Source organism: Macrotis lagotis, chromosome 6 (assembly GCF_037893015.1).
Source record: "Macrotis lagotis isolate mMagLag1 chromosome 6, bilby.v1.9.chrom.fasta, whole genome shotgun sequence".
Classification (NCBI taxonomy): Eukaryota; Metazoa; Chordata; class Mammalia; order Peramelemorphia; family Peramelidae; genus Macrotis; species Macrotis lagotis.
The window spans coordinates 206,891,701-206,917,583 of NC_133663.1; the positions used below are offsets into that span (position 1 = coordinate 206,891,701).

The 25,883-nt window shown below is 34.1% G+C and overlaps 1 protein-coding gene across 1 annotated transcript in view; it reads right to left on the reverse strand.

Annotated features, from left to right (window-relative positions):
* ZNF654 (zinc finger protein 654) overlaps nt 1-25,883 on the reverse strand; it is a 92,875-nt gene that overhangs the window by 28,374 nt on the left and 38,618 nt on the right. The window contains exons 3-4 of the mRNA XM_074192272.1: nt 10,133-10,214; nt 1,262-1,397 (exon numbers count right to left, since the gene is read on the reverse strand). Of these exons, the coding sequence (XP_074048373.1) occupies nt 1,262-1,397; nt 10,133-10,214 (218 nt within the window). The remainder of the gene's footprint in view (nt 1-1,261; nt 1,398-10,132; nt 10,215-25,883) is intronic.

Here is a 25,883-nt window from a genome sequence, read left to right on the forward strand (position 1 = left end):
TAAAGAAAAAAAAGGCAAGAAAAATTGAGTGGAAAAAATTTACTTCTATTTATACTCAAAAGTTCATCAATTCTGTCTGTGGAGGCAGCATTTTTCATCACAAGTCCTTTCTGAATTGTCTTAGTTCACTTTATTGATCACAGTAGCTAAGTATTTCACAATTAATGAGGGTTACAATATTGCTATTACTATGTATACAGTGTTCCCCTGGTTCTGCTCACTTTTACTTTGCATCAGTTTAAGTACGACATCCCTGGTTTTCTGTTAAGTTCCTGCTTGTCATTGGTTGGCACTGTAGTATTCCATCACAATCAAATGCAATGACTTGTTTTTCAATTTCCAATTGATGGACATCCCCTCAAAAGACCTTTGGAGGTCTTTTGAGTTCCTTTAAGGTCCTTTTTATTTTTTCTTTATGGTAAGGCTGGGTCAAAGGTTTAAGAAGTTTTATAGTTCTTTGGACACAACTCTAATTGTCCTCCAGAATGGTTGGGCCAGTTTACAACTCCACCAAGAGTGCATTAGTGTCCTAATTTTTCTATATTCCCCTTGCATGTCATTTTCCTTTTCTATCATGTTAATCAATCTGGTAGGTGTGAAGTAATGACTCAGCATTGTTTTAATTTACTTTTTTTATAATAGTGATTTAGAGCATTTTTTCATATGATAATTGATAACGTTGATTTCTTCTAAAAGTTGCATGTTCATTTCTTTTGTCATTTTACCTGTTGAGGACTGGCTCTTAATTTTACACATGTGACTCAATTCCCTAAATATTTGAGAAATGTGACTTTTAACAGAGAAACTTATAAAAAATTTTCCACCCCCAGTTTCCTATTTTCCTTCTAATCTTGGCTGCATTGGTTTTGTTTGTGCATACAAACAAAATTTTAATTTTTTAATTTAATGGAATCAGTTATCCTGTCTCATGTTTGGTCATAAATGTTTCTCTTTATCCATAGATGAAATAGGCAAAATTTTCCATGCACCTTAATTTGCATATGGTAACATTTTGACCTTATCTTGATACAGGGTGAGATGATAAAGAACTCTCTCTGTAATTTTGTATATTATTTTGTTCTATACTGTTTTTTCTACTTGGTCATATAATTAACATATAATTAGGAACTACTAAAAGAGGAAACACAGTTGCAACAGTTGTAGATGTAGTGCTGTTTATATTGCCCATTTTGCACCACTATTTGATGGCATAAATAAACAAATGATGGTATGATTTTACTTTATGTAAGTCTTAAAATACCTATATCCTGAGATGTTGGCTTGGCTTTAAGAACTGCTTGCAACACTGGATTTTCCCATGGTCCACCGTCTCTAATAATTCGAGTTACCAGTTCCAAATTCACATTTCCATATCTGCTGAGGTGGTTCTGGCATTCCTATAAGAGAGAAATTGGTTTAGTTTTCTGAATTTAAAGATCAAACTCCATATAAAAGGTAATTATCTTTGCTCATTCTCCAAATATTTTTCATTTTCTTTTAAATAATTACTTTTCCAAATATTATATTTCCTTACCATGAAGGAAACTCCCATCAGTTGAAAAAAAGTTTAAAAAAGAAAAAACCCATCATGGGAAAAGAAAATATTTTGTTTTCATTCTGTAACTGATTTTATCCTATAACTTGCTTCTGTCTCTAACCTTAGCTGAGAATTCAACTGACCCATAATACATTTAAGTTCAGAAACTAGGCCTCTTGCTTATCACTGTTCTTTTCTTACCTCAAAGAATTTTGCTGTCCTTGGAGATAAGAGTGGATATCAGAGAGTGGTCTTGTATCTTGATACCACTAAGTTATCCTTAGAGGATGTCTGGTTTGTTATCCAAAGAAGTTGGACTTTGTAAATAGACTCAAACAATGAATACTTCTCAGTCTCAGGAAGAAAGAGGTCATTCCTAACCCTTATTTCCAATTTCTAACCAAACATATTGTTCCCCATCTTTCAGCTATGTAACTAATTTGTTATCAACCGTATGATATCACATAGCCTGCTCTGTTTTTGTTCTATACTTCCTGAAAACCTATTAGAGGGGAGTTGTGCTTTGCTAAGGAACTATGGCATAAATCAAGGCAAGTCACTGACCTTTCTTAATAGGGTCACATTCTGTTAACAAACTGCTAGTTGTACTTGGAGAATGTCCTTCAGTCTACTTTTGTTGAATTTGACTCAACAATCATAACTAGTCCAACACATAAAATTCCCACAATTATCATGTCTAAAACTGCATCTTTGTTAAGAATTTTAAGTTCACTAATCAAATCTCAGGCTGGAGAATGTAATGGTTCAATTTTTGTCCTCTAGACTGATGCTTTTATCTATGCATTGATAAAAAAAATTCCAAAAGTTCTGTCTTTCAAAGTTGTTTTCACTGTATAAATTGTTCTTTTATTTCTGCTCACTTTACTCTCCATCAGTTCATAAAGGTCTTTTGATACAATATTTTTCCAAGACCTGCATATACCATAATTTGTTTAGCCATTTTAGGTAGCAGAAAAAGGCACCTATTTTTAGATATGGCTAATGTGGGAATTTGTTTTCCTGGACTATTAATGTTTATTATGAGTTTTATAGGTAGATATCTTGGTGGTTTCTAGGTCAGATTACAAAAAACTGTTTGTACATGTAGGTCCTTTTCTTTCTTTGGGTTTTGTGAGATATAGACCTAATGTGGAATAGCTGGGTCAAAGGGTATGCATTTTAGCAACTTTTTGACCACTGATGTCAAATGGATAGATCATAGTTTTAGCAACAGTATATGATTAAATTTGTTTTCTTACAATCCCTACAACACTGTCATTTTCCTCTTGATACCTACACTAATCTAATGTGGAGGAAGTAGAACTCAAGAGTTAATTTAATATGCATTTCTCTTTTAATTAGTTATTTAAAACATTTTTTTCTATTGGTTGTTGAAAGCTTGAATTTTTTTCCTTTGAAAATTGTTAAAATTCAATGAACATTTATTTATTGGGGAATGGTTTATAAAATGGTCTTAAAATTTTAAATCAATTCCCTTATATATATCTTGGACTTAGGAGCTTTATCAGAAAAAGTTGCAGCAAAGACTTTTTTTCAGTTACCACTTTTTCTTCTAAGTTTAGCTGCATTAGATTTGTTTGAGCAAATATTTTTAATTTTAAATTTAAACTCCACTTTATTTTCTGTGACCCTTTCTATCCCATATTTAGTCATGAACCTATTCCCTATGCATAGATCTAAAAGTAGTTTATTCTATATTTCTTTTGCTTGCTTATGATATTAAAAAGGTGATTATTTTAAATTCACTAAAAAGTAACAAATTTTTTTCAGTGTGGAATGACTACTGATTTTTCAAAGACACCAAGTTGCAAAGGAAGTAAGAGGTGTAAAAAGGTTTCCTACCTCAACCTGAGATTCCATAAACTTGAAAAGTGACTTCTAAAAATTGTTTTTCAGGAGGTCGCTGAAGTATTTTAAGAATATCACTGTTTTTAAGGCAGGTTCAACATATTTATATCAAAAAATGTAAAAAACGTCCTAGGGCAACACTCTTATATTACATATGTTCAATGATGTTCAGTTACATATAAAACCCAAAGTCACTCTGGGTACAAAAAGTTTTACCATGATTCAGTAGTTGAAAGTTAGATTTTGCCCTAAGAAACATACAACAGGTAAACGTGGGACTTAAAATAGGCCACTGTAATACCTGCCAATCTAGGCTAGGTTCTTAGTTTCTGGGCATAAAATTTCTTAGTTGTCTGTGGTTAGTGAGACAACTATCATATTATCATCTCTGAGGTTTTAAGATTAACTGGACCTAAACTAGGTGGTGATGAAAATGCAGTTACTATCAGGAGTTTGTTGCATCATCAAGTTAAGATATTCATTACCCAGTTTTCTCCATAGCTTTTTTTTTCTTTATTTTTTTTTAAGGTTTTTGCAAGGCAAATGGGGTTAACTGGCTTGCCAAAGGTCACACAGCTAGGCAATTATTAAGTGGCTGAGACTGGATTTGAACCCAGATACTCCTGACTCCAGGGCTGGGGCTTCATCCACTGCGCCACCTATCAGCCCTTCTCCATAGCTTTTCTAAAAGACACATTACTTTGCCATAAGGCTATACATCTAAGTACTGTGCTCATCTGTTACATATTTGTGACACAAGATTAACTATGTCAAAGCCCGAAAGCAAATCACAATTTTCTTCACAACGAAGTCATTTTATGTCAAATATAAACATTCAATAATAATAAAAAAGAAATATTTTATAATTAAAACAATCATAAAGTTAACAAATGATTTTTACTTAAAAACTATTATAATTACTTCCAAAAGTCTCAGAGAATTATTATACACCTAAAGCAAGGATTAAAAAAAATTAATTTGAACTTCTATATGTCTAATAAGATATTTTCACATTAGTTAATGACTTAAATAGGTTCCTCTAATTTTTCTCTTCCCTAGCCTAATACCAGTATTTTTGTGTGTATTATTCTGTCATATTTTCTCAAAGTATTTTTATTTTGACTCAATACTGCTAACGATCAGTTTTTAAAAACTTACTTACAGAACACTGTTTAATGCCTATCACTAAAGAGCAATGGCAGTGAAGTTATACATATTTCGAACCATTAAAACTATTGTCTTGTTCCCTGAATTCAAATCCCATTTTGCTGAGCATATAGAATGATTAAAATCACAACTTACCTACAGACTGATAAGATGAAAATTTTTGTATACAGTACAAAGGGGGTAGGTATATCTTATAGCAGGACTGTCCAACCTTAGGTTATCTTAGGGCCAACATTAAAATAAAATAATTATTCAATGACTGCATCCAGAAGAAAATATACAGTTCGCATTCAGGGGACATAGAGCTGTGTGAGGGCTCCCAGGCTAAGGTTTTTAGATATAAGACTGCCTCATAACTTCTTAGTGGGTGAATGTGTGTTATCAATACAACAGGCGAAGCATGAAAGCAAACAAAACACAAATACTGCTTAAAAATATCAAAGAAAATCAACATCAATGAGATAATTTATTAGGGATGGAATTAAAAAGTCTAATATACATTCCATACAAATTATTGTTTTATTTTTTCACTTGTGAAAAAATAGATGGTCATATTTTGGACAGCCCTGCCTTACAATATTGTATAGGGATTAGTGCTACTTAGGCTATATAAAGCAGTGAGAAGTCTGAATGCAAACATTTGGGCTTATTGGTTTGAGTAAAATTACTAGAAATAAACAGGAGATGATTAGATTATTCATGCTGCTCTCACTTTCACAATAGGTTTCTTCCAAGAAAAAAAGTGAGGTAATAAAAAGCAATCCATGCTTTCATCACTCGTGACTTGTCACTCTTTCTCTACCATTGTCCCCTTGGCACTATTCTCTATATCTCTATTCCATTTAGACTTGCTTTCATGAACAAAAGCAATTATTTCCTTTTTTCTCAGTACTTTGTGGTTCTAATCAAACTATTAGCATTTCCTGAAAGTTTGAGTGTAAGTATATTTTTTATTAAATAAAGCACCATATATGCTATATGCTTGCTTTGTGAATATATGAATTAGTTCCAATGTGATTTTTACATTGGGGATCATTTAAGCATAAAGTGACTTAAGTGACTTTTATTTGATTATGCTCAATTTCATGCTGCAAGAATGAAGAAAAATGCTCCTCTTTAAAGTAAATAAAATTCTTTACTTCCAGTATCCAGTTCCTCAAGCAAACTGGTCTTTTCCCAGGTCAAGTGACATGTTTCATTGCATTTTTTTTTCCTGTTACAGTAGGAGCAGTGGGCAGAGAAGAGCCGTTTTACATTTACTCATTCCTGCTTCCCCAAACCTCCACCATGGGACCATGGCCAAAGCCTCTTCCACTTCAAGAGTTGTTTCACCATGGCAGCTCTTTCACTAAAGCCACTGACTTTGCCAGTCTAAGCTGGTAGCTGTGGATGCTGCCACCATTTACTGAAGTATTTGTATTTCTTAAGAATTTAGCATGTGTAACTATTTTTATTGGTTTCTTTTCTTTTAATGTTTTTGAAAATGGTTTTGAGTATTGTTCCCCAACCTCATTTCCACCATAAGACACGTGGTTTTTATAAGATTTAGCAGACATACATAGTATAGTAATTTTTTAGGAAAGCATATGTCACATTTTGCACATCTTAATACTTTTAGATCACTTGAGTTAATGGAGGCTTTTCAACACATCAATTATTTTAGAAGAAAATATAGGGGCATGGAAAGAACATCAAATTAAAGAGTTAGAACTCTAGATGCAAATCTTTGCCTTGTCATTTGCCTTCAAGTAAGCTACTTTTATCAAGGCTACAGTTTCTTGATTTAGAAGATGAGGGAGTTGTACTATGATTTTTAAAGCCCCTTTCATTTCTAATTGTCCCAGTCTGGCAAGATATGTGATATTTAATGAACAGATAAAGAGGAAGACCAGAGGAATTGAACAAAGGGTATTAATGGTATCAGGAGGATTTACCTATGAAGTGATAGGGCATTTGACCAGAAATATATTCCAGAGAATGACCAGAAAACGAAATATATTGCTTTAAGTCAGGTCAAAGTCAGAAATGCCACTGGTGGGAGGTGGAAGAGAAATTTAATTCCGATTAAAATTTAAAGGCACTAACCTTTTAGAAGAAATATAACAATCAAAAATAAATTCCACTAAGTTGTTACATTATTTGTTTAGGTAAAGTATACATTTATCATAAATTATATTCACTAATAGAGGCAATTAGTGAAAAGCACAAGAAATGATTTCTTGATTCCAAAGAAATGGCACATAAGAGTATAAATCCTATACCTAAGAGGGCACTATTAACCTTTAGCCATACTATATTTAACTCACATGTATAATCGTATTTAACATATTTCCAAAGGCAGTTAGGTGGCGCAGTGGATAGAGCACCAGCTCAAGTCAGAATGACCTGAGTTCAAATGTGACATCATACACCTAGCTGTCTGACCTTGGACAAATCACTTAATACCATATCCTTGCAAAAAACAAACAAACAAAAAAACCCAAACAACCCCCCCCCAAAGAAAACATATTTCCAAATTAGTTAACTATATGGGTCAGCTATTTTACTATATATGTACATGTAATTTTATTGATACAGGAAACTCCAAAATGAGGGAAACTCCTCTACCAAAAGGTCTAGCACCTTCTCTTCAACTTAAGAGCTTCAGAGTTACCCAGAGCTCTCAAGATGCTATTATGTGTGAATACATTCATTTATATATATGTATGTGTGTGTGTGTAATATTTATGAAATTATGTATTTTTCAAATATTTTAGTAGTTAAGGGTGGTACTATACATATGCATGACCCTTTAGGAAATATTATGTGGTCCTTAAGGAACAGTTATCAGCTAATAATTATAATAAATTTTCTATGGTCAAACTAGTAAGTTATTGCAGAAAAAGGCTCTTCAAATTGATATGAAGATAGATTTAGAATTGGAAGGGATCTTAGAGATAATTTTGTCCAAATCTCTCATTTTACTAAGAAGTGAGTTATAGAAAAGTTAAATGATTTGTATAAAGGCACAGAGATATTGAATATAAAAGTTATAATTTGAACTTAGGTCCTCTGATTCTCATGTTTATTGGGCCATAAAGTTCTTTCTTAAAGAAAGAACTCAAGAGATTAAAAACCTCCCAACTATAAAAATGTTTTGAAAACTGCATTTGAATGCACCGAATGAATATAAATAGCATGCCTCAGTGCATGATCTTTGTTGTAAATTACTTAAAGGTAAAAGTGAAAATAACCATCAAAAAAGGTTTCTCTTCAATACAATTTGTTTTTTTTATTATCAGCAGAGGAAGAGCTATTACACAAAGCTGAATGGTATAATGGTATCTGTTAAATAAAGGATTAAGCCTGGGTTCATTGGATATCTCTTTCTTTCCAGATAACATGTCATGGTTTTTTTATTTTTTGCTTAATTAAAACATTAGAAAATGAACCAGTCCAAAACAAAGATTCCTAATAATCTTCTATTTTATTTTTTAATTAACAAAGTAAACTCTAAACAATTTTTCCCAATGACATGCAAAACTATTGTTTTCAATATTCATCCTTTTGCAAGCCCCCCTTGCCATGGCAGCAAAACAATCTGAAATAAGTTATACATGTATAATTGCATTTAGCATACTTCCAAATTAATCATGGTGTGAAAGAATTAGAACTAAAGGAGAAAAAGGAGAGAAGGAAAATAAAAAGATAAAAAAAGTTTAAAAAAACTTCATGGTATATGCTCTGTTCTACATTCAGAATCCATAGTTTTTTCTCTGGATGTGGATGGCATTTTTCTTAAACAAATCTCCCAGAACTGTCCTTGATCATGGAACTGCTGAAAGGTGGTACATCCATCATAGCTGTCCATTTCATAATGTTGCTGTTAATGTGCACCATATTTTCCTGGTTCAGCTCACTTCACTCGGCATCAGCTTTTTATTGAAGTCACTAATTTCTCACAGAACAATAGTACTCCATAACATGTATCATAGCATATTCAGCCATTCCAACTGATAGGCATCCCCTCAATTTCCAATTCTTTGCTACTATAAAAATAGCTGTTATAATTATTTTTGCACATGTGGGTATCTCCCCCCCCTTTTTTTGCAAGGCAATGGGGTTAAGTGACTTGCTCAAGGTCACATAACTAGGTAATCATTAAGTGAGTGATGCTGGATTTGAACTCAGGTCTTCACAATTCCAGGGCCAGTGGAGCTCTCAACTCCATGGTGCCACCTAGCTGTCCCTGTTTCCCCCTTTTTTATGATCTCTTTGGGATTTAGACCTAGTAGTGGGAGTGCTGTATCAAGTTTTATTGCCTTTTAGGCACACTTCCAAATTACTTTCCAGAATGGCTGATTAGTTCATAACATTATCATCAGAATATTAATGCCCCAGGTTTCTCACATCCTCTCCTGTACTGAATGAGCATTTTCTTTTTTTGTCATTTTATTCAACCTGATGAATGTGAGATATCTCAAAGTTTTCTTAATTTGTAATTCTTTAATTTATTAATTTTTTATGTGACTATATATAATTTTGATTTCTTCACATGAAAACTGCCTATTCACATCTTTTGACTATCATCAGTTGGAGAATGACTTATGTATTATAAATTTGACTCAGTTTTCTATAGATTTTAAAAATGAGTTCTTTATCAGAAACATTAGTTGTGAAAATTGTTTCCCATTTTTCTGCACTCCTAATCTTGGCTGCATTGGTTTAATTTGTGCAAACATTTTTTAATTTAATGTAGTCAAAAATATCCATTTTGCAATTTTTTATGTTCTCTATCTCTTCTTTGGTCACAAACTTCTTCCCATTCCATAGATCTGACAGATAAAATGAAATTTTTTGTTCTACTAACTGGTTTATTATATCACTGTTTATGTCTACATCCCATTCCCATTTCATTCTTATTTTGTTATATAGAGTGTGAGATGTTGGCCTATGTGTAGTTTTTGCTATATTATTTTTCAGTTTTTTCCAGCAGTTTTAGTCAAATAGTGAGTTCTTATTCCAGTTGATCAAACAGTAGACTATCATAGTTATTTATTATTCTTTCATTTTTATCTAATCTATTCCACTGATCTACTTCTCTGTTTCTTAGCAGATACCAGACAGTTTTCATGACTGCTGCTTTATAACATAATTTTAGATTTGATTCAGCTAGAACATGTTACTTTAATTCTTCTAATTTTCCAGGTTAGTTTGTTTGGACCCTCTGCAATGTAGCATCCTTCTGATGCTATGGAACTTCAAAAATAAAAACAAAAATCTGGAGTTATTCTAATCAAATGAGACAAATAAAGAATTGAAGTGGTTAACAATCAAAGCTTTTAAAAAATGACCAAAATATTAACAGTTCCATATATACTACTATTAGCAAAATAATTGGGTTTTCCAATGAATAATACAAGACTACATTTTCTTTTCTCTACTCCTATTATAGTAAGATTTTGTAAGTCTTCTGAAAATTATAATATTACCATAATTAAGCATAGATAATGTATAAGTATATGGTTTAGTAATAAAAAGTATTGCACATAGAAAATTTAACAGAGTAAATTTAATTACCTGGATTGAACCAAGAATATCCTTTAATGGCTCTTCATAAAATTCATCTTTTCCAAAGAACAGCAGCAACTCAAAGAAACTCCTAAAAATAAAACAAACAAGAAATCTCAGTTTTGCCCCAATATTAAATAATCTAAAAATTATAATAAATGCCACATAATAACAAGGATAACATGCATTTTTTTTTTGTTTTGGCAAGGCAATAGGGTTAAGTGACTTGCCCAAGGTCACACAACTGGGTAATTATTAAATGCCTGAGGCTGGTTTTGAACTCAGGTTCTCCTGATTCCAGGGCTGGTGCTCTAACCACAGCTGCCCCAACATGCATATTTTTAAAAATCAAAAAAAAAAAATTTCATTGGCCAAGTTCTGATCATCTCAGGCAAATGATCTTCTTTTAGAGTTAACTCTTATAATGTTTGACTTAACTGCTTACTTGATCACAAATCTCATTTCACCCTTCATAATTAATACGGTAGGACTTTGCACACATTCTTAGAATTAAGAAAATTATTCTAACTTTTATAAGCTTACATATTATCATGAACAAATCACATAGTAAATATGATTTTCATTTTGTTTCTTGGAAAAATTGATTAGTAACATTCAGGATAAATATTTCTCAGCTGATCTGTAGACCTGCAAATTAAGGGGTAAGAAAGTACCACTTAACCTAGATGCCTGAAATGTTTTTTGCATCACCCTGTCTTTTAATTTCCCTGGCTTCCTGCATGACTCAGCTCAAACTTTCTCTTCTCTAGAAGGTCTTTCCAGGTGTCTCCTTCTTCCCAGCTTTCTGTCTCTAAGAACAGTTCCCATTTACACCATATGTATCCTTTATGAATGTAGTTAATTTGCATTTTTTTTCCATTAGAATGTGAGCTCCTTGAAGGCAAACATTTACCTTCAGGCCAATAGCTGACACAAAGGAAGTATATAAATGCTTGTTGATTTACTGACTTATAATTCTTCAGTTATTTTCATGTGTTATTACAGTCACTGGGTGAAATGTTCTCTTGATTTATACTTATTTCATTTTCATCTGTTAATGAAAGTTTTCCTATATTACACCTAAATCTTCATATTTGTTGCTTTTTACAATGCCAGGATTATTACGATGCCATTAAGTCCACACACAACTTGTTCAGCTATTTTTCACTATATAGGCATCTTACTTTATTTTCATTCTTTTGCCACTGCAAAGGTGCTATTTTTACCATTTCTTCTTGAGTCAGAAAATACAAACTTTCTCTTTTATTAATATTTAGCAATTCATAATACCCACAATTAAGGTACTTAAGTCATGGGCAGAGAAACACATAATGTACCTCTGAAGCTGTCCATATTTCCCATTTTAGTCTTTGTTTTAGATTTGGAATAGAGGAATAAAGCTTTCTAAGTCCTATTTAAGACATATATTCTCTATTACAAAAGCTACATTTTAGAGTCATCTTATATTTGAGAAATTAATTTGAGAATTTGATTATGTTCCCAAGAAAATATTTCAGACAAACAGATCACATTTCAAAACTTTGAAAGCTCTACTTTAGAAAACAAACACTCATTCAATTCTTTGGATAACATTTCTAAGGATAGTAGAGAGAAAACCTGAATTAAGTTAAGGTTAATCTGTTTAATAGTTTGTTTTCATATTGGGATACACTCTTCGTTAACAGGAGTTATGCTACCTGTTGGCAGACTCAAAAAGAGGGATAGAGGTATAAGCTAAATAGGAACAGAGGATAAGAGTGAGATAATGTGAATTGTTGGGGTACAAAGTAAACAATGATTTGACTTCTTTCCTCAGCATCTAGTCTACTATTCACAATTAATAGTACTGGTAGACATGTTAAATCTTAGGGGGGAAAAATCATCATTTTGTGAATAGATATATAGCTTTATGAAATAATGTTTCAACTTTGATCTTATTTTATATCCAATAATGCTAAATTTTCTGCTATGGTATATATTTTGGTCTTGATATCACTATGAGAAGAGTGAAGGTATTGCCATAAAATTATTTTTTCTATCAAAATAAAGTATTTTAAGACATAACTACTCCCTCCCCCCTCCCCCAACACATTGTGTCAAGGAGACTGCTCTGAGTCCCCTTACTGCAGGAGCTGGATCTGCACGAAATATCTTGACTGAAAATATCCTGATAAGAGAGGGAGTGGGGCTCTAGTATTGTGGGACTGCCTAGATGCTACCTGCTCTAGGTGTCTTTCTAGATCTTGAAGTCTTACCCTATTCCCTTTGATACTAGTTATCCTCCCTTGTTGACTAATTTCCATTTACACTGTCTATATAGTTTGTGCATAGTTGTTTAAAAACAGTCTCCTCCATTAAACTATGCGATCTGATATGCACTTGACACAAGTTTGCTGATTTGACCTGATACTTCCAGAAATAAAAAGCTCCAGGAAACTCAAATCACATAAAAATCCTAAGCCCAGAACCACATCCACTGTCACAAAAACAGTAATAGAGAAAGCCAAATCTATCACTTAGATATCTCTTGTACTGTGAATAAAATTTCTTCTCTCATTTTGGAAAAACATCTAGGTAGTATGGATAAATCTTAGGGCCATATAATACTTCAAAGATAGAATCATGTATGTAAAGTCATCACAATGAATTTGTACTGCCCACCTATTTCTTATTGCAAGTAAAGTTTGGAAAACAAAACAAAATGTGAGTCGAATCATGATTTTAAACATTTCCTTTATATTTACAGAATATTTAAAACCACTCATAAGCATTCTTACAGGAATTTTAATTTTCACATTTTTTCTTTCTTTTCTAACACAGCTCACTATTTTAGGCCTAGATTTGTTCATGTCAGCAAGTGAATAATTGCAAACAATAAAGGGTAAGTGCTTAATTTAACAATCATTGATCCAAAAATAAACACGTAAGTTGTACATACTTTTTAAGTTTCAGCTGCATTATTAACATTTTTCATAAAAAACTTAGGGATTGTATATAACCTGAACCAGATTAAAATGTAGCTGACAAATGTTTAGCAAAATAAGTAAGTGAAAATATGATCATTTTTAGTTGAGTTTGATTCCAGTGGTCTCAAAGAATCAACAAAACAAATCAAGTCTAAGTGTAATTACTTACAATGAAAATTTAACAACTGAATGGATCCAGTACAGCAACTACTACAATCTTTGTGGGATCAGAATACCATTCTCTTTATTTGTATCACACTTCACAGAATTACAAAGGGCTTCAGAGGCAATCTAGATCAACTCATACCTAATCAAGTAGCCTCTATAGCATTTCCAAGAAAAGGTCATCCAAACTCTTTAGATCTTAAAAAATTTTTGGTAGCTCCATATAATGCCTCTGATAAAATACAAATTCATCAACTTGGCATTTAATGTCCTATTCTATCTGGCTTTAGCCTCCATTCCAAACAAAGTATGATGCACTCTCTAAAAAACTGCCTTTCTGTTGTTTTTTTTAAAGTTTTTATTTAAATTTTCATCCATTTGTACATGCATATTTCCAAGTTACAAAATTTCCCTCCACCCTTCCTTCCCACCCCCTTCCCCTCCCTCAGTAGGGAACAGTCAGATTAGTATTTTAGCATTTTACATGCATATTTTGTTAAACATATTTACAAATCAGTAATCCCTGGTATGAGGAATTAGGATTAAGGGAAAACGATACATAAGAGAATTTTTATAAAGTGTTCCATCAGATTCGGTAGGGAGTTTTTTTCTTCTGTGGGTCTTGTTTTGTTTTGTTTTGTTTTTCTTCTTCTGGTTGGGGATAGCATAGACCATTATCACCTAACACAGTTGTCCTAGCTCTCTGAACTGTTGAGAGGAATTGCTTCCATTAAGGTTGTTCATCTCAATGCTCTTGATTGTTCTCTTGACTCTACTCCCATCACTCAGCATCAAATCCTGTAAGTCCATGCTTCTCTGGAGTCCGACCACTTATGGTTTCTTATAGAACAATAATATTCCATGGTAATCATGCACCATAGCTTGTTTAGCCATTCTCCAATTGATGGGCATCCCCTCAATTTCCAATTCTTTTGCAGCTACAAAAAGAGCTATTCTGGAACTTGTAGGACTTTTCCCATTTTTTACAATTTCTTCTGGATATAGTCCTAGAATTGGAAGCTAGGTCAAAGGATATGAAAAGCTTTATTACTCTTGGCGCATAGTACCACATTGCTCTCCAGAAGGATTGGCTCTGTTCACAACTCCACCAGCAATGCATCGATGTCCCAATCCTTCCACACTCTTCTTATAAATTTGATGCAATTCTCTAAATATTTTAGAAATGAGACTTTTATGACATCTCATATATGAGACTCCTGGTTGTGAAGATTCTTTCTAGAATATTGCATTTCATTTCTTGCCTCTTTAGCTTTATACAGGCTGTCTTTGTCCCCTTGCTTCTGCTTCTTAGCTTCTAGTCAAGTTGGGGTGTTATGTTCTTCTTTCCTATTCTCCTAAATCTCTCCCACCTCCACTTACCTTACACTTCTTATTAGTTTCCAAGAAATACTTTCCCAGAAGAAAAACTACTTGAAGACAGGAACTTCTATTCTTAACTTTTTAATATTTCTCAATATTTAGCACAATACCCTGTAATCCAATTCAACTAGCATTTATTGTTAAGTACCTATTAGATGCAAGATATTGTGCTATATATATGTACACACAAAAGGAAAAGACAAATATTTCCTGCCCTCAGCTAGCTTATATTCACAATGAATACAATTGAGCTCAATTAATAATAGCATTACTCTAGATGATAAGAATACAAAAGACAAAAATTCAATAGTCTTTACCTTCAAGTAATATATTCAGAAATGAAGGTCACTGACACATACATAAGGATTTCTGAAGGCTGCATACTGACTTAGTTATAAAATGTAATGTTATCCATATTTTAAATTTTATTTTAATTATTTTGCAATTAACATTTTAATCTGGTTTAGTTTCATCATCTGTACTATTGTACTCAGTTATACATTCACATACACAGAGACACACAGACCCCCACCCCAAACACACACACACACACACACACACACACACACACAAAACCTAGGAAAGGCTTCATAGAAGAAATGGCATAAGCAGAATTTGAAGATGAGAATCTGAGAGGACAAGGACCATAGATAAAATATTCTGAGAAAGATGGATGCAAATAATGGAGTAGGGAAGAGGAGTACCACTCTGTCAGTTTGGGGGAAGTAATACAGATGGACTAAAATATATTGTTTGTGCAGTCCCTCAAAATCCATAGTTTTGGTTATTTTTGGTTGGCCATTAATAATTAAATGAACATTTTGGAGATTGGTGATATACTGCTGAGAAGTCCCAGATGATTCACATATTAAAAAACTTTTAATAAGTAGTGAATGCACAAGCATTACATAATATTTTAAAAAATTTTTTTAATTTCTTAAATTTTTATTTGTTTAAATGACTTTTTTTTGCCCAAGGTCACACAGTTAGGCAATTATCAAGTGTCTGAGGTTGGATTTGAACTCAGATCCTCCTTCTTCTAAGGTTAGTGCTCTAGCCACTGCATGACTTAGCTGCCCCAACAATACTGCATATTATTAATCTATATTATCATTTACTATCATAAATAAACAAATTTATGTTAATAGCTAAATCTTGTTACAAGTTGCAGTGTTCTAAAGAACTAGTAGTATCCAGACTCAGTCATGAAATTTTCGACCATAGTGTTTGTTCTATCTTGAATTTTTGTGGAAGTCCACAAAGCATTTGTTGCAACTATACTAACTACTACATAGACTCTGCATGGTATATGAGATGCTAATCTCTCTCATGTAGAAATTGCAATTTTTATGTGCAATGTGTTGTTTGACTTTTTTTGGGGGGTGAAATATGATTAGAATTATTAAAAATAAAAATTTGTTGGGAACTACAGTGGTTTTTCACATTTATAAGGGTTCTATGCCACTAATCCCTTTGAATATTGAGGGTCAACTATAGCTTAAAATGAGGTTGGAAAGGATTAGGAGTTTGCATTTTATCCTAGAACCAATAAGGTGTTACAAAAGGTTTTAAACAGGAGGATGACTTAAGTCCTATCTGTGCCTTGAGAAGAAGACTTATGCAATTAATTATGTGTATAGTAAGAAGCAAGGAGAGGTCAACTGAAAGCTATTAAAAAAACAAGTTTATTACAGTCTAATAAGTGTGTCAAATCCTTTATTTGCAACCTAATAACTGATAAAACCACAAATTGACATAATTTTTGACATATTGTATCTATTTTGCTAAACAATTACATTTTAACCTGAAAGGTTTGCAGATGTCCAGTTTGATTCATTTAGTCTAGAGCAGAGAAATCAAATATGATTTTCTAAATTAATACTCAATCCACAACGATCTTTATACACCATTTAGTGGAAATCATTTATTGCTATTTGAGTTTGACACCACTGATTTAGACATCTGAACATGAACTAGGGTGGTGGCCTTATGAATGAAAATATGATATGTTTGAGGCACACTTCGAACTGAAGTCTTCCTAACTATACCTATAATATCCACTATACCACCCATAAGCCAAAATGGTCTATAAAATTTACTAACCAATTGGTACTAACTAAAGTAAGGCCTTTAAATTTAGACAAATTTCCCTTTCTTCCCTCTTCAGGCACATGGAATCCAGTACCCACCTGGCCATCCCCCAACCCCAGTCCTCATTCTCATTATGATCAAGGAGATCCTTATAGCCAACAACTACTGGAAACCCTGGCTCTTCAAGTTTTATTAGCTCTTTATGAAAACTGAAGAGTAATAAATTAAAGAATCTTTCCATTGCTGTTCAAACAAGATGAAAATATTTGTCATTTCTTAGGAGGCATGCTAAAGAGATTATTTTAAAATGTTCATTTCTCCACTCAAGCTTTCTATTTATCCCCTTGGTTTTCCCCAGACTTTCAGCATGGCAGTTCACCTCTTATTTTACAGAAAAAATTGAGCTCATTCACCATGGAACTCCATCTTCCCTCTCCACCTCAAAATCTTTTGATATCATCCCCTACTCTCATCTTAGAGTTATTCCTTTTTCTTGACCAAGTCTACATTTGTCCATGGTCTTATTTCCTCCCATATTATAAGACTAACCTCTCATTCCTCTCTCCCAACCTCCTCCTATGAATTGAACAAGTATCATCTCCATGATTATAGTTCTAAGCTTCTCCTATCTACTTTCCTCAGGCAAATTATTAGAAACAGTTAACTATTCTTGCCTAGATTTGCATGAACTGATGTTGACAGAGATGAGCAGAACCAGAGGGACACTGTACACCCTAATAGCAACATGGGGGTACTGATGATCAACCTTGATCATTCCATCAGTGCAACAATCAGGTACAATTTGGGGATATCTGCCATGGAGAATATCATCTGTATCCAGAGAAAGAATTGTGGAGTTTGAAGAAACACCAAAGACTATTATCTTTAATTAAAAAAAGAAAGTTATATTATTATGTGTTTTTGCTATCTCTTATACTTCTTTTTTTTCCCCTTAAGGATATATCTCTCATCACATTCAACTTAGATCAAAGTATAGCATGGAAACAATGTAAAAACTAATAGACTGCCTTCTGTGGGAGGTGAGGGGAGAGAAGCGAGATCGGGGGGGGGGGGGAATTATAAAACTCAAGATAAATAAATAAATAAAATGATATTAAAAAAAGGAATATTTAACTATTCTTGTTGGTACTCCTAACTTCCTCTCTTTATTTCTCACTGATTTATAATTTGGCTTCATTCCTCCAATGAAACTGCTCTTTCCAAAGTTATCAATGACTTTTTTAAAAAAAATTTTCACTTTTAATAGTATGCATTACAATCACATGTAAAGAGTTTTCAACATTCATTTTTGTAAAATATTGAGTTCTAAAATGCTCTCCCTTCTTCCCTTCCCTCCCAAGACAGCAAGCAATTTGATATAGGCTATACATGTAAAAGTATATTGAACAAATTTCCATATTAGTCATGTTGTAAAAGAATCAGAAAAGGAAAAAAAACTATAAGAAAAAACAAATAAAAAAAAAGTGAAAATAGTGTGTTTTAATCAGCATTCCAAACTGCATAGTTCTTTCTCTGAATATGAATGGCATTTTCAATCATAAATCTTTTTGAACTGTCTTTCATCACTGTATGGCTGAGAAGTGCTAAGTCTATCATAGTTGATCATCACACAGTGTTGCTATTCTGGTCAACATCACTCAACTTAAGTTCATGTAAGTCGTTCCAAGTTTTTTCTGAAATCCACTTACTCATCATTTCTTACAGAACAATGGTTTTCCATTACTTGTTTAGTCAGAAGGACATCCTCTCAATTTCCAGTTCTTTGCCATCACAAAGAGAGTTGCTGTAAATATTTTTGTATTTTTTTTTGGTAGTTTGAACAGAATGGCACTGGATAAATAGATTAATTTAGGTAGAATGCTCAGTTTTATTCATTGGCCTACCCATGAACAATTGACATTTTCCCAATTGTTTGGATTTGATTTTATATGAAAAATATTTTGTAATTGTATTCATATAGTTCTTGGGTTTGCCTTGGCAAGTAGAATTCCAAATATTTTATTTGACTTTGTCAAGAAAAAGGAACAACTCTAAGATGAGAGTAGGGAATGATATCAAAAGACTTTGAGATGGAGAGGGAAGATGAAAGAGTTCCATGGTGAATGAGCTCAATTTTTTCTGTAAAATAAGAGGTGAACTCCCATGCTGAAAATCTGGGGGAAAACCAGGGGGGATAAATGGAAAGTGAAAATTTATTCCTGACATTTTAAATAGAATTTTTCTTTCTAACTTTTGCTTCTGGGCTTGATAATATACAGAAATACTGATATTTATGTTTCTTTTATACCTTGCAAATTTTACTAAAGTTGTTACTTGTTTTAAGGAGTTTTTTTAAAGCTGATTCTCTAGAATTCTCTAGGTATACTATTATATCATCTGCAAAGAGTTTTGTTTTCTGAGGGTGGAGCCAAGATGAGAAGGCAGCATTTCCTGGGAACTCCTTCCCCCAAAACTCCAAAAGCCAAATTATGACTCTAGCCAAAATTTAGAGGGGGCAGAACCCACAGAAAGGCTGAGTGATACATTTTCCCAGTCCAAGATAACTAAGAAGCTCCATGGGAAAGGTGTGTTTCATCAGGACCAGGCACAGGGCAGTCCAGCCCAGCCCAGACCAAAGATCACAGGGAACAACTTGAAGGGGTAGTGAGAGAATTCTGCTACACCAGAATGAGTGTGGAATGAGAAGCACTGGCCACAGCACCTGAAGCAAGAATGGAGGGGGAAACCAGCTTGCACCTCCAGAAGACAGTTCATAGATGATAAGGGGGTCAGGGGAGACTGCAGAAATCTCTCTGCTCTCCCTGGGGTAGGTCTCTGCTGTTTACCCACACTCAGATCCAGGTTGCAGCTTGGGCTTCCATACTAAAACAGCAGGGATCCTCCTCACAACTCCAGGGCAGAGGGGAATGATATGGTCATCTATATATCAAAGCACAGATAAGAGAGCATAAGACCTTGGAAGAGTAAAGGTCCCAGTGGGGTGTCCCAACCCCCCCCCAAAAGCCCCCAAAGCCTCAGAAGTGCTGTAAATTAGTCTTGGGCTGAGGAAATGAGTAAACAACAGAAAAAGAAGAATCTGACCATAGAAAATTAGTTTAGTCCCATGAAAGATCAAAACACATACTCAAGATGAGGAAGCTTCCATATCCAAAACCTTCAAGAGAAATAGAAAATGGGCTCAGACTATGGATGAGCTCAAAAAAAGACTTTGAAAAGAAATTAAGGGAGGGGGAGGAAAAACTGGGAGGAGAAATGAGAGAGATGCTGAAAAATCATGAAAACCAAACCAGCAGCTTGGTGAAAAAAATACAAAATAATACTGAAGAAAATAATATGTTAAAAACTAGTTTGCGCCAAATGGAAAGAGTGAAACAAAAGGCAAATGAGGAGAAGACTGCCCTAAATAGCAGAACTGGCCAGCTGGAAAAGGAGATAAAAGTTCTCTGAAGAAAATAACTCCTTCAAATGCAGAATGGAACTAAAGGAAGATGATGACTTTGTGAGAAATCAGGAAGAAATAAAACTCTTCCAAAAAAGCCAAAAATTAGAAGAAAATGTGAAATATCTCATTGGAAAAACAACTGACTTAGAAAATAGGTCCAAAAGAAATAATTTAAAAATTATTGGGCTACCTGAATGTCATGACCAGGGAAAGAGTCTAGACTTCATTTTTCAAGAAATAATACAGCCCCCCCAAAAAAGAAAAGAAATACAGCAAAATTGCCCTGAGATCCTAGAAGCAGAAGGTAAAATAGAAATTGAGAGAATTCAGCAATCATCTCCTGAATGATATCCCAAAAGAAAAACTTCCAGGAATATTATAGCCAAATTCCAAAACTTCCAAGTCAAAGAGAAAATTCTAAAAGCTGCCAGAAACAAACAATTCAACTACCAGGGCTCCATAGTTACACAGGACCTGGCAGCATCTACATGGAGGGCTTGTAGGGATTGGAATATGATATTCTGGAAAGCAAAAAATCTTAGAATCAACTACCCAGAAAAACTGAACATCCGCTTTCAGGGGAAAAGATGAACTTTCAAAGAAACAGGGGACTTTCAAACTTTCTTACTGAAATAACCAGAAAGTTTAATCTTCAATTACAGGACTCTGGTGAACCATGATAATGAACTGTTTGTATTCCTGCATAGGAAAAAGATATTGATAACTCATATGAACTTTCTCATTTATAAGAGCTGTTAGGAGTATATATAGACAGGGCACAGGAAGGAGTGAAATAGAATGGTAGAATATCACAAAAAGATGGAGTCAATGAGTGATAAAGGGAAGTACTGGGAGGAAGAGAAAGGAGAGGAAGAAGGAGCTAAGAAATTTCCATATAAAAATCAAGAAAAAGCTTTCTCAATCAATTGGAATGGGGAAAGGCAAGGGGAATGAGTGAGCCTTCAATCTCATCAGAAATGGCTCAGAGAAGAAATAACATACACACTTATTAGGGTACAGAAATCTAGTTTACCCTAGAGAAAAATGAGAAGGGATGGAATAAGCAGATTACTATAATCATTTCCTGCTATTGTATCTAGTCTATTCCACTGATCCACCACTCTATTTCTTTTCTTTTTTTTTTTTTTTTTTTAAGTTTTTGCAAGGCAGTGGGGTTAAGTGGCTTCCCCAAGGCCACACAGCTAGGTAATTATTAAGTGTCTGAGGTCACATTTGAACTCAGGTCCTCCTGACTCTAGGGCCGATGCTATATCCACTTTGTCACCTAGTTGCCTGGAATTGATTCTTGATTGTAATTGTAATCTAAGCATTTCTGTCTTATGGAATATCATATTCTTGACCCTGTGATCTTTTAATGTAGAAGCTGCTAAGTCCTGTGAAACAGTGACTGGGGCTCTTTGATAATTGAATTGTTTCCTTCTTGTAGTATTTCTCCTTGACCTCTTAGTTCTGTAATTTTGGGATCTCTTTTAGGAAGTGACCAGTAGATTCTTTCACAAACTATTTCACCTTCTGGTGTTGCAGCAATTTTCCTTGATGATTTCTTGAATGATACTGCTCATAGCTTTCAGGTAGTCCAATAATTCCTAAATTCTCTCCTACATCTATTTTCCAGGTAAGTAGTTTTTCCAATGAGGTATTTTTTATTTCTATTTTTTCTTTTTTTCTTTTTCTTTTTTTTTTGCAGGGCAATGGGATTAAATGACACACCCAAAGTCACACAGCTAGGTAATTATTAAGTGTCTGAGGCTGGATTTGAACTCAGGCCCTCCTGACTCCAGTGCTCTATCTATGCTCTATCTACTGTGCCACCTAGCTGCCCCTTTGCTTGATTCATGATGTCTCTCTCTCTCTCATAAGGTTATTAGCTTCTACTTGGCCAGTTCTAAATTTTAAGTAATTATTTTCTTCCATTATCTTTTGTACCTCCTTTTCTTTTTGGCCATTTCTGTATTTTAAGAAATATTTATATATATATATATATATATATATATATATTAAGAAATATATGAAGATTTCCCCCAATTGACCAACTGTATTTTTTAAGGAACTGTTTTTCAATTTTTATCCTTTTCCCAAGCTGTTAAGTCTCTCTTGCATACCTCTCATTTGTTTTCCTAATTTTCTTCTACATTCTGCCTTATTTGATTTTTAAAATCCTTTTATGAGAGCTTTCAAAAAAAAGGCTTTTAGGTGCTTGAAACTAATTCATATTCTCCTTTGAGGCTTCACATGTAGGCATTTTGGCAATGTTATCCTCTTTAAAGTTGTATTTGGATCTTCTCTGATGCCATAGTAGGTTTCTGTGGTCTGGGCTTTTTTCTGTTTGTTGCTCATTTTTTTAAGTTGAGCCTTGCTCCCATGAGTGCAGGGAGTACCAGCCCAAGTTTCCTGTGCTCAAGTTTAATGACTTGATCACTGACTTTTTGCTCTGGGGTCTGAGGTGCTGGCTGCTTGCCTATTACACTAGGGTGACTTGGCCTAGTTTTGTTTGTTATGCCTAGAGTTTGGAGGCTGGCAACTTGCATTCTACACTGGGGTTAGAGATCTTGCAGCTGGCCTGCTAAGCCAGACAGGCCTCAGTTGCTGATTTGTGCTGCAACTAAGAGTCTCCCAGTGGCTTGCCCAGATGTAGCCTGCACTGGGCTCCACTCCCCTTTCACCCCAGTGAGACAAACCTTTTCCCAAGTCCATCCAAGTTTTGTTGGGTTGGAAAATTGTTTCACTCTGTCTCCTTGTGGATTTTATCATTCAAGAATTCTTTTAGGGGCTTGATTTAATGTTTCCTAGGGAAACTGGCAAGAGCTTAGGCAACTTCTCTAGTTCTCTTAGTTCTGCCTCACGGATCTCTTAAATCAATGAATCTTTCTCATTCCTCCTCTTGCTATACTTGACAATACTACACTATTGACAACTTTCTTCCCCTGGACACTATCTCCTCCCCACCCCAGTCCATCCCAGTTTTCATGACATTGTTTCTATTCTGATTCTCTAATTGTCCAAACCTTAATCTTTGCTGGTTCTTCATCTTTGTGACATCCTTTCTATTTGGATGTCATGAGACCTTTCTTCTTCACTTCCCATGGGTTAATTTGTCATCTCTATTCAGATGATTTAAAGTCTATTTATAAACCCTAATATCTCTTTATAACCCTAATATCTCTTCTCTATACTAATATATCACATCACCCACATCACCAACCATGACTTGAAGACCTTTAAAATTCAACATGTCCATTAAACATTTTATCATTTTCTCTTCAAAACCTAGCTCTCTTCCAAACTCTCCAACTTCTGTCAAAGGTACCACCATTTTTCTAATCTCAGATTCATAAGATGACCATTAATGTTTACCCTCACTCTGCCTCTTTCCAAGTATCTAATTAGTTGTTAAAACTTAACATTTTTATCTTTACAACAGCTCTATTGTATCTATTCTCTTCGTTTACCCAATCACTATTGTAGTTTAGACCCTTATTACCTCTTGTAATGGCCTCCTAATAGGACACCATTACTAACTTTTCCCCACTCTTCCTATATAGCTGCCAAAATAACATTCCTAAAGGTCAGATGGTGTTACTCATTTAATAAATCCCAGTGACTTCTCAATGCATCTAGATTAAAATATAAATTCCCAATTAAAGTGACTTGTCCGGAGTCACACAGCTACTAGGTGTTTGAGGAAAGATATTAAGTCAGATTCTTCTGTCTCTAGGGCCAGAGTTCTATCCATTGCACCACCTAGCTGCCCCCTCAATTTAACTTTCAAAACCTCTAAATTATTCAACCTACTCTTGCAGATTCATCATATACTATTCCCCTTCTTGTACTAGCCTTCTCTTCTTTCACATATAGCATTCCATCTCTCAACTCCAAGCCTTTGCATCCACAAGATGACAAATGCATTGATTTTTTTATCCCCTCCTCATAGAATATATATATGTGTGTGTGTGTGTGTGTGTGTGTGTGTGTGTGTATATACACACACACACACACATATAAATGCAGTATTGCCTCTCCTGGTCCCCTCAGCAAAGAAACAAAAGCAAAACTAAAAAACTATTACTACTCTGGCCCCCTAAAACCTTGTATGTTAACTATTTCCTGTTTCTTTGTATTTGTTCTTATTAACACTTATTTGTATATACTTATACATGCTTTTGGTTTCTTCATATTCCTGAGGAGGACAGTCTCATTCTTTGTATGTCCAGCACATAGTAGATACTTAACAAATATTCATTAATTAGTTGATTGAGGTCTCAGGAAGTCATTGATAAAATGAAAGCCAAGAGGACAAAGCATTTCTTTATTGACTGGAAGAGGTAAGGAGGGCAAAAAACCTTTAAAATTTGAAGAATTACTGTGGGGTTTTGGGTGAGCTAATGGGTTTAAGTGACTTGCCCACACACAGCTAATAAGTATCAAGTGTCTGAGGCTGAAATTGAACTCAGGTCCTCCTGACCTCAGGGCTGGTGCTCTATCCATCATGTCACCTAGCTGGGTCATGTTGTAATGTAAGAAATATAAGACTGTTCAAAAAGACCAACTGTGGAAGCTACAGAGCTAAAGTCAAACCAAAAAATTGCATAATCAAAAAGTCATATAAAATGGAAATGAGTAACCTTGGACAATACTGAATAATATAATAATAAGAATATAATAGTGAACAGAAGTAGTGTGGAGACTAGTTGACCTTTGTTAAAGATAAAATGAGATTTTAAAAGTTTAGTCAAGTGCATGCAGCCTCTGAGCTCTGACATCATTGATTTGAATAAATAATTCTACATGCAATAAATCTTTTTTTTAGGTGTTTTTTTTGGCAAGGCAAATGGGGTTAAGTGGCTTGCCCAAGGCCACACAGCTAGATAATTATTAAGTGTCTGAGACCGGATTTGAACCCAGGTACTCCTGGCTCCAGGGCCAGTGCTCTATCCATTGCCCAACCTAGCTGTCCCTTACATGCAATAAATCTTAATAAAATTTAATAAGTTTATCAATTCTATGGGAAATGGATGGTACAAAAAGTTTATCATTCAATAAAATATTTTTTGGGGAGTACCCGAGTTCAAATCCAGTCTCAGACACTTAATAATTACCTAATCTGTGTGACCTTGGGCAAGCCACTTAACCCCATTTGCCTTGCAAAAACCTTAAAAAAAAAAAAGAACTATGCCAAATTTTTTATGACATTTTTTCAAAAGGAATTGTAATATTTATTCCCCATTACCATTTCCAGGTTCTGCTTAACACAATTCTTCAGTGACCTTTCTTTTTTTTGAGGTTCATTCATTCCATATTTACCACCCAATCAAAATTCTGGCAGCTATTATCTCCCAACCTCCAAGATAGTTCTCCCTCTTTTTTCCCAAATGAGTTCAGTGCCTGTTTCACAAAACTTTCCTCCCCAATTCCTGCCCTTCCACCTAGGAGATTTTAATGTACTTAAGGATAGTCCTTAAAATGACCTAATCTCCTATTTCTAACACAGAAATGATCATACTCTTGATTTAGCCATCACCATCAAATATACCACTATCATGTTTATTAATTCTAATTCACCTGCCTTTCCAACTCTAAATCTTGTTCTTCATCTATACTATAATCTGTAATCCTTTTGCCATTCACTTCTGCACTAGTTATACAAATAACTGATCACGAATAGTAGAATAGCTGA